Raw genomic sequence first — 15,693 nt, 5'->3', positions numbered from 1 at the left:
TTGCTGACCTCAGTTCATACCACTGTCCCCTTTACTCACCACCTTGCAGCATCCGACCTTCTTTCAGGCCCTCAGACATGCCAAGTTCATTGCTGCCTCAGGGCCTTTGCACTTACAGATTCCTCTGCCTGGACTGCTCTTCCCTGTGACCTTCATTTGACTGGCTGAATTCCACCATCTAAGTGTGTGACCAAATACCATGTCTGCAGAGACATCTTCCTTGACCACGTTGTGTAAAAGGTTTACTCTCCCCAGTCACCCTTTATGTTCTCGCCTGGTTTATTCTCTTCCCAGCACTTAACATTCTCTGCAGTTACCACGTTTCCTGGTTTTCATGCTTGTTGTCTGTTCCCCGAGTCGGAACTCATCTCCATGAGGGCAGGCGCCGGGTCTAGCTGGGTCATTTTCAGCACCTAGAACAGCGTCTGACAGGGAGCGGGCTTGTCACAAATGTGCTGAATAAGTGAACAAACGAATGAATGTAAATACAAGTTGGCATATCTTATATTTTAGTTTCAGAAAAAGCCTTGATCTCTGTGGAGTGGTGGCTTTGTCCCCCCTCCTCCCCTTTGCAGACAAAGATATCAAAGCCCAGAGAAGGGACTGAAGCTCAAGGCCCACAGTGGGTTAGCAGTGGCATCCTGATGAGATGTCAATCAAAATGTAATTAAAGGGACTTACCCTTCCTTAGAAAGGTTTTGTGATAAATATTTTTGTCAGATAAACACTGATGATACTCAGTTATTGGGATTCTTTTTAGTAAGACCTTTAAGAGCTTTTAAAATATACCAATTGTCACTCTGTCCCAGCGTTCTCTAATCTTCTGGCACTTGAGGTTTTACCCAAGGTGCTAGGAATAGCTTTTCAAGTGGCAATTCTGAGCTTTTCCGTCTATTCTTACTTCTCCAGAAGGTGAAGGGGAAGGTACAGATGTACATGCTATAAACTTAAGTTGCAGGCATTCCCTTGGGCATCTCTTGAAAAATGCATTTTCCTCTCTTGTCCCTGCATGTGGCTGCCTCTTTTCTTGTTTCTTAGAAGTGGGAGCTTAGGGTCATTTCTGCTACTTCAATCTGATGTATCCCAGTATTTCCAAACTCGTGGCCCCTTTTAGGTAATCACAGATTGATCAGATCTCCCTCAGCTCTGAAATTCTGAGAGGGTGCTACTCTCTGTTCTTTGGGGCATGAATTATTGTGGCCAAGAACATAATTACCTTCCGATCTTTTCATCTAACAGAAGAGTGTGCAGAGTTTTTCCTTTATTTATTCTTGTAGAACAACATATAGTATTTCCATTCTCCAATTGTAAAATTCAACATAGTATCCATTCAGTCATCTACTCAGCAATATCTGCTTGGCATCTCTGGATGCCAGGCACTGTGTTGGGCACAGTGGAGTAAGACATGTTCCACTCTACCTTCAAGGAGGAGACAGGCATATGTGCACACGGGTGCACACACACACACACACACACACACTCACACAGTCAAGGAGATAAAAATGAGAAATGAACATTTGTATGCATGTCATAAAGAAAACAAGGGATCTCCTTTGGAAAGAGTTGTCAGGGAAGCCTCTTTGAGGAGGGAATATTTAAACGGAGGCCTGAGGATAGGAAGGACCCCGCCATGCAGACCGGGAGGAAAAGTGTCCCTGGAGGAAGAGCCAGCATGTACAAAGATTCCCTGAATGGCATATGGCACCCCTTCACCTGGGCATGCTCTGTGTGTGCACACACGCACACCGGGTCCATACACACACCCCTCCACTAAAAAATATTCACCTGACCTCAAACTCTCCAGGACCAGTTTCCGATCCAATCAGGCCAGTGGCACCAAATTTCCAGAGGCCTGTTCATCATTTGGCCTCAGACTTTCTCAGGGGTCTCAGGGCAACCCGGGGCCCGCTCTGTCCTGCCGTCCCCTTCTCCCCCCACAGGTTTGTCATGCTGAGCCTGGAGTTTGACTACATGTGCCAGTATGACTATGTTGAGGTCCGTGATGGGGACCACAGCGACAGCCAGATCATCAAGCGCTTCTGTGGCAACGAGCGGCCGGCTCCCATCAGAAGCACGCGCTCCTCGCTCCATGTGCTCTTCCATTCAGATGGCTCCAAGAACTTCGACGGCTTCCACGCCATTTTTGAGGAGATCACAGGTAAGGGCCATGGAGACAAAGGTAGCGTTTTGCGACTGTGCTCCACACGAGCACCCCCTTTCTGTGTACTGAGCCCCTCCCTGCTCAGCCCCGCTCAAGCCTAGCGTGCCGGGTTCTCAGGAGAGCCTGGACACTGAGAAGGAGGAGAGGAATGGCAAGGTATATTTCTGGAAGGTTCACCAGAGCCAGAACTGGGAACCACTATTTCCCTCGCGCAGATGCTGGAGCGCAGAGAGGCTGAGTAATTTGTCCAAGGTCCCGCAGCTATGGGGGTGGAACCAGAGATTTATACACAAGCAGTTTGGCTCTAGAGCTCACACTAGGGGGCCAGCCATGGTTAAGAGCATTGGCCTTGGATCTCTGGCAGATGAAGCCGAGTGACCTTGGGCAAGTTCTACTTCTCTGGGCCTCAGTTTCCTAATCAGTAACTGAGGGAACAACCATAGGTCCTGCTCCATTAAGGGGACTCTGGGAGTAGGAAGATGAAGAGCTGAGCGTGGTGTCTGGTCCTCAGCATGCACTCCAGCATGCCCTGCTCCCGGCGTGCTCTGAGCCTCCCTTTGCCGTCTGTAAAATAGGTGTTAAACATCTTAAACTACAGTGGTAAATGCCACTTACTTCATGAGTAAATCTAAGTCTGACTATGCCTCCTGCCCTGTCCTGTTACGAAGCAGGATTTGAGCAAGGGGAGCAAAGTGCTCCATCCTAAGTAGTCAGCCCAGCTCTCCTTATTCTGGGATTGGATTACATCAGGTTTTGCAAAATAAGCTCTGGCTTGAAGTTCTATTTTTTAAAATACTGAATTTAAAAAATTGCAATGGCTCTTTGATCATGAAAGCTTCCTATGGAGCGTACGATACAAGTCTCCGGAAAGGAGGTGGCTGGCAGTGGTGTCTGTCTTTCTTCAGCCCTGTTCTTCCAGCAGGACCAGTGTCCCACCCCCCACCCAGTGCATCTCCCAGGCATCTCTCCAGTGCCGCTCACAGAGCAAGCCCCTGACACAGGCTTGTTGAACTGGACCGGGTGACAGACTTCCACGTGGGGTAGATCAACGGAGGGCTGGGGAATTACAAGCAGACGAGCGCTTCCCAAAGTGCTCTTTATAGAAAATGGTCCCAGAGACACTGCAGAATGCAGGTCCTCAGGTCAGACACGCTCGTGAAAGGAGGGACTTTATGTGCACCCTTAGACATCTGCAGTGCACACTAGGGCATGGAACGTTCTAAGAGGTTCTGCAGATGGGAAATCTGCTTAATGTCATCTAACACGAGTACTGTTTCCCCACCACATTTGAGCCCAGATCTCTCACCATCTCAAGGGACTGCTGCTCGCAGAATGTGTCCTTGGGAATTCTGGAGTCCCTGTTCAACCTTGTTCAAGGTCATCTGCCCCTTCTTTCCCTCAGTACCCAGGAGGCTGGGATTCCTTGAAGAAGATGATTTAAAGCTACGTCAGGCTGCGCCTGTCCCCTAGGTCCCCCTGGGATCGTGAAAGGCGCTTGTGCTTTAGTCTTGGGGTGTGCCTGTTCATGTTGGGCTTGGGCTCTTCTGACTGTCGGTGTCTGGAGCCTACTTGTGAGGCCTTTGAGGACATCAGCTCTCATCAGCATCACGTGACAGTTAATGAGTACCTGTTCTCCGCAGTCTCAGCAGTGGCATGCATTCAGAAAAAGCAGTAAAAACATCCCAAGAAGACTTTTAATAGACAAGTGAAGGGCTCTGGCCAGGACCCTGGGCTTGAAGACACGGACACCACACCGTGGCACTGAAATTGCCTTTTCTCTTGCAGCATGCACCTCGTCCCCTTGTTTCCATGATGGCACTTGCCTCCTTGACCAAACCGGCTCTTACCGGTGCGCCTGCCTGGCGGGCTACACTGGGCTGCGCTGTGAAAATCGTGAGTAGCCTCGGGGGTGGGAGCTGACGCGTGTCGTGGGGCTGGCGTGAAGGGGGCTTTGGGAGCTTGCAGGGAGTGTCGTTTCCCGGTGCCTGGGATGGTCTGTCCGAGATGGCACGTGATGCGGACAGAATCCCAGCCTCGGTGCTAATCGGCATGTAAGCTTCATCGCAGCGTGGGCCTGGCTTGAGAGCAGGGCGCTGTGCTGCGGCTCCCCACTGCGGCCAGTGCCTGGCTGGGGGCCGGCCTGGGCAAGCAGGAGGACGCGCCTCACTTTCTCTGCGTGTGGGCCAAGTGGGCCCAGCAGCCTTCAGGCTGCCAAAGAGATGGCAGGTGCAGGCCGTGGAGGTGACACTACAGAGCCTTGCGGAGGGGAGGGACCCACCATAGAGTGAAAAGGCACCTGAGGGCAGAGCACCAACAGTGTCTGCAACAGTCACTTCTAACTGGCATGCTCAGGTATTCAGGGGTCAGCCTATAAGGGACCTGGTCTGCCAGCATTCTATAAAGCTCATACATTGTCCCATCACCATTTATCCCCCCCCACCCTCCTCCGCCTCCCTCCACTCCCCTCCCCCCACAGTCACCACACTGTTGTCCCCGTCCATGAGTTCTTCCTCTTTTTTGTTTGTTGCTCAATCCCTCTCTGTCCCCTGCCCCCCCCCCCGGCCCTCAGCCCGCCCCCACCAGAGCTGTCAGCCTGCTCTCTCTCCGAGCCTGTCTCTATTTTGCTTGTTGGTTCAGTTTGTTCATGAGATTCCAGATACGAGTGGAATCATAGGGGACTTGTCTTTCTCTGACTGGCTTATTTCACTTAGCATCATGTTCTCCAGGTCTGTCCCTGCTGTCACGAAGGGTAAAACTTTCTAGAGAGTTCATAGATTTTATAATTGAGCTCCGGAATTTTCCTTGCAAGCAGGGCAGGCGGGAGCCGTGGTGTCAGCAGCGTGGCCTTGAGCCTGCTGTGTGCTGCGCTGAAAGCAGCCCTGGCTTTGGTCTGGCCCAGCGGACCCGAGTGTGGCCGTGCCAGACGCTTAGAGAACGACGTTCCCCTTCGTGGTTCCTCGTTCGGGCCTGCAGTGTTGCATGCAAGGCAGAGAAGAGAAAGGCTGCTTTCTCTTTGTTTCAAGAACTTGTTTATAGAGTGACTCTGGAGTCTTGATAGTGGCAAATCCTGAGATTCAGGGCGGGGAACCAAAAAAGAGGAAGCTCAATTTCCTGATCAAGTACCTGCACAGTATCGATTAACAAAATGTAAAGTTGGATAAAAAAGTAAAATATCACCAAATAAGCTAAAATGTCTTTAAGAGCTGGGTCTCTAATCAGGGAGGAAAAAGAAATTGGTCCAAAAGCTGTGAGTAAAATATTCATGAATAGTTTATGAGCCAGAAATGGACTTCTCAGCATTGTTATTCTTTCCAGAAAAACAAAACAGAACAAACATGATGAAAAGGAATATGAAATATGTCACTATGAACTGATTAATAACTTGATTCACAAACTGTCTCAACTCAAAACACCAGCATAGATGTAAAGAGAATCCTTTCTGGCCACTTTTCAAAATGTTCAAGACCCGGAATTCCGTTGGTCCCCTGTCGCTGTAACAAGGTGAAAATATTTGTGGCAGATAGCTGACATGTCACTTGCTGGATCAACGTGGGGAATCTTATTTTCTACAAGATTTGGTTGTGTGTGTTTTTCCTTCTAGAAAAGTCAGCATGAGTTCCAACTAACTCAATGAGGGAAACATCACACAAATTGTCTGTGGCAGTTTACCTTGTAATTCTTGAACAAACCTTAACCATTTTTCCCCAGGGCAGCCTATCATCTAGAAAAATAAAGAAGGGAAAAAAAAACTTTATTGTTTTTCTCATCAGTATATCAATGAACTGAAAAATATCTCCCTGGAGGAAACACTTTCAAGATTAACAAGAAATCCAAGCATTCTGCAATTCTCCAAACCCTGAAATGTTTTGTTTTTTTTTTGAAACTAGCTTTAAAAGAACCAAAGCAAATATTAGTGACAATTTCATCTTTTATTTACATGGTGCCAAATCTGATCAGGGGAGTCCACTTCATAGCTACTGCTTTCGTGCTCTGTACTCCTAATGTCTCAGTGGAAAGGCAGATGCTCCTCTGAGCAGGTGAAGGGCTTGAAGCAGAGGGTGGAAGACACTATTCTTCATCCAACTCAAAACGAGCTAGAATCTCACATTTCTCACATTGTTCGTAATCTCTCAGACGCGATTCTCACCACAGGGCTTGGCGAGACCTCGTGTGAGCAATTGACGTGTCTGGTTATACATCGTGTCTTGTTAACGAGTCCTTTCAAAGGACTTGCCTTCCCAGGTAAGGCCCACCCGTCACTCTTTCCCGAAGAGAATCCTGATTGCATGTGTATGTCTGTGAGTGGGGGTGGAATAGAAATAGATTTTCTACTTAATGATAGAAGAAGTGTATACTTGTAATCAAACAGTAGAGAGATGTATAAAATAAAAGGAGAACATTACTCTTCCTGACCCATCCTGGCTCCCAGCAGTTAACAATGTAGTGAGTATCCTTCCAGACCTTTTTTCTGGTGTGCAAACCTAAGTTGTCTATATATCACTATGTTAAACCATTGGTTCTCAACTGGGGGAAATGTTATCCCCCCACTCCCACCCCCAGGGGACCTTTGGCAACGTCCGGAAACATTGTTGGTTATCATTGCAGGGGAGGGTGCTACTCCCATCATCTCAAGGGGAGACGCCAGGGGTGCTGCGAGATATCCCACAATGCACAGGGCGGCCCCCACAACAGAGTTATCTGGCCCAAATGTCAGTCATGCCGAGGTCGAGAACCCTTGTTTTAAACAGAAGTGGATTAAAGCATAATACAGTTTTCAGCTTGTTTTCAGTGCCTGTATCATGGATGCTTTTTCCAGGTTAGTCCACGCTGGTCCACCTCATTTGAAATAATAGCTGCATATTCCACGGTGTGAACGTAGATACAATCACATATTCCTCCAGTTCCTTAAGATGGACTGGTTATCATGCTTGATTTTTTACTATTGTGAAGAGAGCTGCAATGACTACCTAACGTATCTTTCTTGGTTTACATGTAGAGGTATTTTTGTAAGATAAATTCGTAGCTGCTGAACTGTTAGTTCAAAGGGTATGGATATTGAAACTTTTGAGAGCTGTTCCCAAAAGTACCACTGAGAAGTTTTACCAATTTTCAAAATAAGCTGTTATAAACAGCAGTCCTTGAAATAAGAATTGGAAGTTGCATTTCAGAAACTAGGGTCAGGCTGGAAGTGGATTGGTTTTCAAAGGAATTCCATGGGTCTGAGGGGAGATTCCTTGCTGGGACTTTCCGTGCACCAGGGGGTCCTGGTTCGGCTCCCAATCAGGGCACATGCCGGAGCTGTGGGCTCGATCCCCAGTAGGGGGCGTGCGGGAGGCAGCCGATTGATGTTTCTCTCTCATCGATGTTTCTGTCTCTCTCTCCCTTTCCCTGCCTCTCTCTCAAAAAAATCAATAAAAACATATTTTTTAAAAAAGAATAAGAAACAATCAATGTTCAGTTGGTGAGAGGATGTGAGAGCTGCAATTACAGTATTTAAACTGCGATGCTCAGGCTCCCCCTTAATTGTTTCCCAAGAAAGAACAGCTTTTCCCTGCTCCCAGGTGACCTTCTCTGAGAGAAAAAAAAAAAAGAGGGGGAGAGTGGCCCCCCTTTCAGCTTTGGGGCCAAGCCAGCCTCCTTCCAGCACCCACAGTGACCCCAACCTCCTTGGGCCACCATGTAAGAAACTGGGGCCCCCGTTTTCCTCTGAAGTTTCCTGTTTCTTTGTATGGAACACAAGGACAAAAATAAGTTCTTGAGTAAATGGTCGGAATCCTGTTTTGAAAAAGTGGAGAGCGGGGATTCATTGCCCTGCTCCAATTTCCATGTTGCCTTTGTTGGTCTGGCCCAGTTGACGGGGCCGGGGTTTCCCCTGCATCCCAATGAGGTGGGATGAAGCAAGCCGGCTCTCGGGCACAATGCTCACCCTGCAGGCTCTGCGCCCTGGAACACAGCAAGTCAGCTTCCACTAATTAAAGAAAATGGGGAATCTGGATGCGCTTGGGTTTTGGAGCATCGGAAGGTTTCCCACTAGCCTGTCCCAAGGGCTGGAAGAAAAGAGCCCAGGATGAGAGGCACACTTTATCCTTCAGCTTCAAAGGGGCAACCAGTGCTTCTCATCAGAATAAGTGGTTAGGAGCTTTAGGGTTTTCACAAACATTAACCTTGATGCAGTGAGAATGTGCTGGGACCCCCAGTAAATGGCAGTCGCCTTTCCCATCACAGATAAATAATATGCTGGGGGTCTTGGTGGGCTTCATGCAAATTGTTCTCGAATCTCTCAGCTGAGGCATTGTAGAAGTAGAATTGTTTACTGGCTTTTTAGTTCTAGAGGCCTATCTTATCCTTAATATATGGAGGAGAGGTGCACCTTTGCCTATAGCGAGATGGTGCACTCCAGGGGCACGAGCTTGGACCTCTGGTAAGAAAGGCCTTGGTTTGACTGATCCTGTGATTTACCAGCCAGGTGACCTTGAACAAGTCATTTAACTCCCAAGAGCCTCAGTTTCCCCATTTATAACATTCAGAAAAATAATATTAAACACTTCTCAGAATGTTCATGGAGGTGGAATGGCATGATCCATGTAGGGCACTGAGCTGGGTAATAGGAGCCACTATTCTTATCACTACCTGGGTACCCAGTTATGACTGTTGAAAAGTTTGGCAGAAAGCAGGGGATTCTCTAGCTAAGGGGTTAGGGCAACAGCACTAGTTTCTACAAACTAGATGATTATGACAGGCTTTCCTCAGGGTTCTTTCCAGAGTTTAAGAAAATCTTCCACAACTTTCTAAGTTTCCTCTGTGAACTGCCCTCCCCAAATCTTTGTGAATCACAATATTGCTACCACTCTACCTGCATGCAGGTCAGAAAGATCTGGTTTTAAAAGGGCAAGTAGATACCACCAATGTCATTGTCCTAAAGGGATCCTGGATCCCAGGAGGGGACACCCACATTGGACATGATGGATGGGGAGCCTTCATAGCCAGGAGAGCCCAGCAAGGGGCCTGTTAGGAATGATCGATGGAGTAATGGTGGGAGGAACTGGAAGTTCCAGAGCACGTTGCCCAAGCCTCATGTTATCTGGTCACCTCCCTTTTTTTCTCGTGGGATTTTTCAGTAGTCCCTCATTTAACATGTAGCGGGTGGATGTCAGTCCCCTGGTTGCCATAGAGGAGATGGGGACTCCAGAGCATCACTTATACATTACTTATACATAATTACTGACTAGCAAAGAGCACCCTTTATATGCATAACCCCCAAGGATCTTACCCTGAATGAGATGCAGCAATGCTTTGATTAAGAGGCCAGAGGCCCATGGAGCCCAGCAGAGTTAATGCTAAAATGCTGCTTGGTCTACGGAGACTCAGGTTCACCCAACAACGAATGATCCAAATTCGTTGGATCAAAAAAGAGAATGAACAATCTGTATTGAGGGGGCATGATGGGGACAGGGGTAATTCCCAGGGAATCCGTAGTTGTTACCCACAAGCAGTTGATAACTCAGAGCCCTCAGGGACTGGAGGAGCCCCGGGAAGGACATCAGCTAGCAGACAGCTAATTTCTTACACACTGCCTTCCACCTGGGCCTGCCATCTATTCTCCCTCCCTAACATGGAAATGAATCTCTGACATCCTTCTCGGCTTAGTTAGAGGGATGCCATCCCAGTTGGGTTTAGATCTGAACAGCAAAATTGTCACTGAGCACAGTAGAAGCTGCCCTTGTATGGGGATCGAGGTGTTGGTTTGTTTTTATAATTCAAGGGAAATTTTTCCTCATCATTTGGATCATTCGTTGTTGGGTGAACCTGAGTCTCCGTAGACCAAGCAGCATTTTAGCATTAACTCTGCTGGGCTCCATGGGCCTCTGGCCTCTTAACCAAAGCATTGCTGCATCTCATTCAGGGTAAGATCCTTGGGGGTTATGCATATAAAGGGTGCTCTTTGCTAGCCAGCAATTATTTTAGTTACAGCATCATTCCAGCAAATAACAAGAGGACAAGTGAGGCCATATACTCAGCTGCCCAGCCTGGCTGTCTCCAAGAGCTCAGGATGGAGCGCCCATCGGTGGGGAAAGGGCCGCCCCACATCCTGCCACTGGCCACGTGCTCCCACTTGCCTGCGCCTTGTCAAGGCCTCTTGGCTTTCGCTTTGGCCGATGAGGTCACCGAGGCAGGACTCAGTGCAGGAGGCAGATTTTGCGTTGGCTCTGGACTAAGAGGTAATCCATTATTACTGGAATGGGCTGCCTGTCCGCCAAGAAAACAGGGAAGAGGGTGCGTAGAGTAGAACATGAGAGCAAAGCAGAGTCAACTCCTGACGGAAACAAACATCTCTGCCACCATGGACCCCGAAAACCAACTCCAGCCCCTTGACAAAGGCTAGAGAGCCCCCACTTTTCCTTACAGGCTCCTGCCTTGTGGGGCATTTGCTCCCGCCCCTCACCCTGATGCAGAAGACAAAAGCTTCTTCTTTGTAGACACAAGGCATGCCTGTTGGTACCCAAGTGTTAGAAACAACAACGACCACTGACCACCGTAGTTATTATTCTCGCGTTCTCACTCCCGGCAGGCTCTGTGCTTTATGTGACACTGGTTAATCGTCACGGCATCCCCGTGGGCTAGGTGCTGTTACCCTCCCCGCTTTACATATTCATCCAGCCGAAGCCTTTGCTGTCTGTTAGGTACCAGAGGCCATAAGGCAGCGCTATGCAGTATATATTTTTCCTTCTCTTTGGCAGAACCATAAAACAATTCCAGTCTCAGCCTTTCTCAAGTGCAAGGGAGAATGTCACGTGCCAGCAACAGCTTCCTCTCGTAAGGCCTTCGGTGACAGTGATGAGTGCTAAGTGGGCAGTGAGAATTCCCGATCTCTTAGGGCTGAGATGTGCTTAGCGGCTCAGGGCCCCTCTGCAAGGCCATTCCCTTCATTCCCAGGGCTACCAGCAGAACTGCTCAGCTTGGGCCATTTTCATTGTGAGCACTGCTTATATTTTGAATGGTTGACTGTGGATACCACTGGGGGACATGTTCCCCGGGAGTTTAGTGTTATTCCCACCCCTACCACACCCCCAGAGCTGACTCAGAAACCTTCTGACATTTGGGGGTGCCCCAAGGAGACTGAGACCAAGCAGATCCACTAGGTAGAGGACAGCGAAGTTTCTACCAGTTACATTGGTTACCATGTCTGCCGAAAGATGTGCGAGGCTGATTCTGAACCAAAGTGAAATGACCAGGAGTTTCTGAAGCTTTTTCAAAGTTGACCTGTCTCTTAGGCACAGGCAACTTCAGCTGTTTTATTAACTAGGCCATCCAAACACCGGAAAAGTGGTATCCATGAGACACAGTGTACCAGGGGCCAAGGACAATACTGATTAAGATCAAATAGCTAATTGTAAACCTCAGCCTCCAAATTGCTGCCGGCTGAATAAATAGCAGTGTGTGCAATCCAAGCATAATTTCGCATGGATACTGTCTCTTTCACACCCGCTGGGGACTGGAAAACAGCAGGGGGCAGAATGCCATCGGCTGGAAAGCGATAAAAAAGGTTCTCAGTGGGGATTACATCACCAGTCGTTGCTATTATTCCTGGTTGGGGAAGACCCTGTGGGAGTAAAAGCGATTGGATTTGGTCCAGAGGCACCAAACTCACATGTAAGCTGAATAGGAAAAAATGAGGAGGAGAGGGGCCCATCCAGTGGGTTGTCTCTGGGTGTTCGTCTCGTGAAAAATCAGGTTTCCAGCACCAACAAGGCCCCAGTGAAAAAGTTAATACCTTTTCCAAACAGGACCGACAATCTGTCACTAATTGTTTCCTTGATTTTGGTGACGAGTGAGAGTGGGTGGGTACCAAGAGCATGCTAAGAATTGAGACTCACAGGCCTCCCAGCTCCCAACCAGCTAGATAATGGGATAATGAATTTTGTTGACTTTGGATCTGTTTTCTTTGCTGAAATTCTCAGATAATCTTATAGCTCTGATATGCAGCTCCTATTAAAGAGACATAATAGTACACTGACTTTGTTTCTGCCCCCCCCCCCCCCCCGTGACTCTCTGGCTACCATAAACATTTCATTAATATAAAATTTGAGAAAAGAAATGTATGTTTTTACGTGCAGTTTTGCAAATAACATCAAACCATTTCTGAAAGCAAGCAGATATAAATAATAGTAATTAAGAGAAAACAAAATAATTTAGGAGCAGGACAAAAATGAGCAAAGGAGAATACTAGATGGAGTGAGAGAGTTAAATTCAGCTTCAACGCTTGCATCCAATGACGTGATCAGCCTCATATGTCTCTGATTCTGAGTTTCCTGGCAGCAAAGGCAAAAGGAGAAATGCTTTAGGTGGGCTGGCTCTAATTGTGTATTGAAAGAACATGAACACAGGTTCATTTGGAAATGCAAATATTATCTGTTTTATTATAACTTCTATCCTCTCTTTGTCTAAAGATAGTTTGCTGGGAAAAGGTTTTCCACTTCTGTTTTGTAAATAACAGAAATGTAATCTTATTTTATACTAAATATTTCTAGAAACGATATCCTTTCACCTCCCCTTGGAGGGGGGGTGGTGGAAGGAAGCTCAGCTTTACTATGCTGACACCGTTACTGTGCTCGCTGGCCCACTGGCTTCCAACCCTGTGCTCCTGCAGCTCTGCCTAAGGTCTCTTCTCCCTCTCAGAGCCCACTGGCTCGCTGGCCCACTGGCTTCCAACCCTATGCTCCTGCAACTCTGCCTAAGGGCTCTTCTCCCTCTCAGAGCCCACTGGCTCCTATTTATGGGCAGGCTGGAGCTGCTGAAGAGGTCATGTTTGACCCATCAATTTTCATTAAAACATTGATTGATGGCTATTGATAGGTAATCACTCATATCCCTTGTTCCTTGGGAAGGATGACTCTGAGGCAGGTGCTACACTGTCTCCCAGAGTTTCCCAATGGCTTTGAGCCTCAGTTGCCTTCAGCGATAACTTTCTGGATAATGTGAACTTCCCCGTCTTACTTCCCCTACTCTTGGTCTTTCCTGGGATCGACACCTAAAAACTGCTTGCACTCAAATCACATCTCACAGCCTGCTTCTGGGGGATGCTTCAGGACACTTCCTGGAAGTATTTCTTTGAGGAGCTAATTTAATAGAGGGCTAGAGCTTAGGTCAGCTAGATTGCCATTTGGTTGTTTCTTTAAAATATTAGGTAAGCCTTCGATCAATGCGGAATAATATATATTTCAGGGTTGCATTGTCTGAAGGATGCTCAAAATATGATCATCTGTATTATTGATTTTAAAAAAAGATCCAGTATTAGACCTAAGAATGGTATATTGCTATTTCACACATGACCCTCCTCCCCCTGCTTCTGTGCGTAAGAGTCAGCCCAGGCCTTCGGGGGGTGGGGGTGGGGGGGGTGGGGGGTGGAAGTGAGTGGAGATTCCAGTGGAGATTCTGTGGAGGGAGCCTGTAAAGCTTCCCAAAGGACTTGGAATCTTCTGAAGGACTCAGTCAGACCTTGCCGTCTAGCATTTTTCAAACAGGTTAGACTGTCGCAGGGAAGCATCACCGGGCCTTTGCTAACTGTCCCATCTTTCATAGTCATGCCCTTGATCAATTGGTCACGCTGCGTTAACTTCAGCACATGCCCTGGTTAGGTGGTGGTCTCTGCGTCAACAGTCCTGTCTGGTACCACAGGGAGAACGCAATGTGAGAAAACGGGGAGCTTGAAATCGAACCAATCTCCAGTGGTTCTCCTTAGCAGGAGCATCTAATTTAGGCCTGATTCCATTTCACCGAGGCGCCCACCTGCGGATTGAGAGGTTTTCTTTCAGAAAACACAGCAGGCTAAGCGGTGTCAACCAGCTCTATTGATTGTACCTGATGAAATCTTTGTTGCAACTCAGACTGTGGTTAACTGCAGGGGCTGGCTGATATTTCCTGAGGCCCCCCCGTCTCCATTCAGATTCATTTGAGGCCACTATGATTACCTTTACTTTATTCCTTGGTTAGGGTCCTATGTTCTGGTGTGATTTTAGAAGCACATTTAAGGAAGGCACTAATCTCTTAGGGTAAATTGGTGCTAATGAAAAAAATACACACACACATCTGCTCCCCCAAAGACCTGGGGAGTAGGTAATGGTAAGGAAGAACCCAAACCATATTTTGATAAGTGCTTTAGTGAAGCTGGGGAGAACCTTGAGGTGCCTCAAGCCTTAGCATTTCTATTTCTGGATTTAAACTAAAAATTTCTGCGTTAAAGTTACAGAAAAACATCGGCCAATGCCTTATCCTGCTGGTCACAGAGGATGAACCCATTAAATATATGGTGCAAGAAAACCCAGTGAAATCAATAGGTCCCAGCACTTCACTCCCTTTCTCTGTAGAACCACATGCTGGACTTCCGAAAGGCAAGGTTCTCTGGTTTCTGGGGGCTTTTCCTAGATATTGTCTCCAAATTTAAACTTACAGCGTTGAGACTGTAGCAAGAAGAAAAGACAAATACTCATGGGAGTCTGGTGTATCATGTTAACGTTCTAGATTCATTCAGAAAAGGACATTTTGTGAACGAGGGTGTACTGGTGAACAGCGATATCATGGAAGAAGGGATCTGTTTTCTTGCCACTGCTGGGATCTGCCCCCTGAGTCTTGTGATCATTGGGGGGATAGGGAGGTGAGTCCACCCCCTGGGTTATGGATGAAGGATGTGGTCTTCCTTTTGTCACATTCAATATAATTGACCTGACTAGAGGGCACAGAAAAGGTGATATTAGTGTGCACTGAAGGGCCACTTTTCCTGACATACTCGCTGATGTCCCCGTCATCATGTCCGTATCTTATAGACGTTCTAGACCTGATCATCTCAGCTACCTTGTATCGAGTATGAATCGTAGTGTATTAATCAGATAGGAGAGCAAAAGGTACAACTTTACTTGCTTTAAATCAACTTAAATCCAATTCTAAGGCCCATAATTCAGAATCATAAGAAATTCCGTCTCGGTCATTGTCGGGGCCTCCTCTGTGTCCCAGGGTTGTACAAAAGTCCCTGGCTTTACTCGGACAGCACCAAATCATTAGGGAGACTCCCCTGATGGTGGATTCTAGGTCTGCTCCATGCAGCTTGGGGAAGCCCATTGTTTCAGAGCACCTGCTCCCTCAGGTGAAACAGCTCTGCTGGTGTGGGCTGGCCTGGAGCCGGAGAGTGCCTGTGGAGGCCGGGCCCTCTGATGAGATCCAGCCTCTAGTTGCCCTGCCAGTCACCCTCCCTAAGACCTCCCAGGGTGCCAGAAGGCATGCAGGACTCTGCCCAGGGCTGAGACAACCACCTTCCTGGGGTCTTGTCACCTCCCAGGAGTGCTGCCCTGGGAAGGCATGAGTTGCCCAATGCCCCAGGTTAAAGTTAGTTTCTCCCCAAAACAGATTCTGAGCCAAGCATTTGGGGCCAAATGACTTATTAAAGGAAATACTCCCAAGATCAACAAGTAGGGAACTGGGGAAGCAAGTCAGGAAACAAGAAACCAAATGAGAGTGATTTTGACTGAACTCCCAGCCTC

At 47.7% G+C, this 15,693-nt stretch overlaps 1 protein-coding gene across 6 annotated transcripts in view; it reads left to right on the top strand.

Annotated features, from left to right (window-relative positions):
• The window catches only part of PAMR1 (peptidase domain containing associated with muscle regeneration 1), a 64,079-nt gene that overhangs the window by 36,855 nt on the left and 11,531 nt on the right, over positions 1–15,693 (top strand). For all 6 annotated transcript variants that reach the window (XM_016206216.2, XM_016206221.2, XM_016206218.2 and 3 more), the window contains 2 exons: positions 1,941–2,158; positions 3,947–4,054. In XM_016206216.2, the coding sequence (XP_016061702.2) occupies positions 1,941–2,158; positions 3,947–4,054 (326 nt within the window). The remainder of the gene's footprint in view (positions 1–1,940; positions 2,159–3,946; positions 4,055–15,693) is intronic.

Source organism: Miniopterus natalensis, chromosome 11, assembly GCF_054644295.1.
Source record: "Miniopterus natalensis isolate mMinNat1 chromosome 11, mMinNat1.hap1, whole genome shotgun sequence".
NCBI lineage: Eukaryota > Metazoa > Chordata > Mammalia > Chiroptera > Miniopteridae > Miniopterus > Miniopterus natalensis.
Note: the sequence above shows the minus strand (reverse complement) of the source record. Positions and strands in the feature narration are given on the sequence as shown.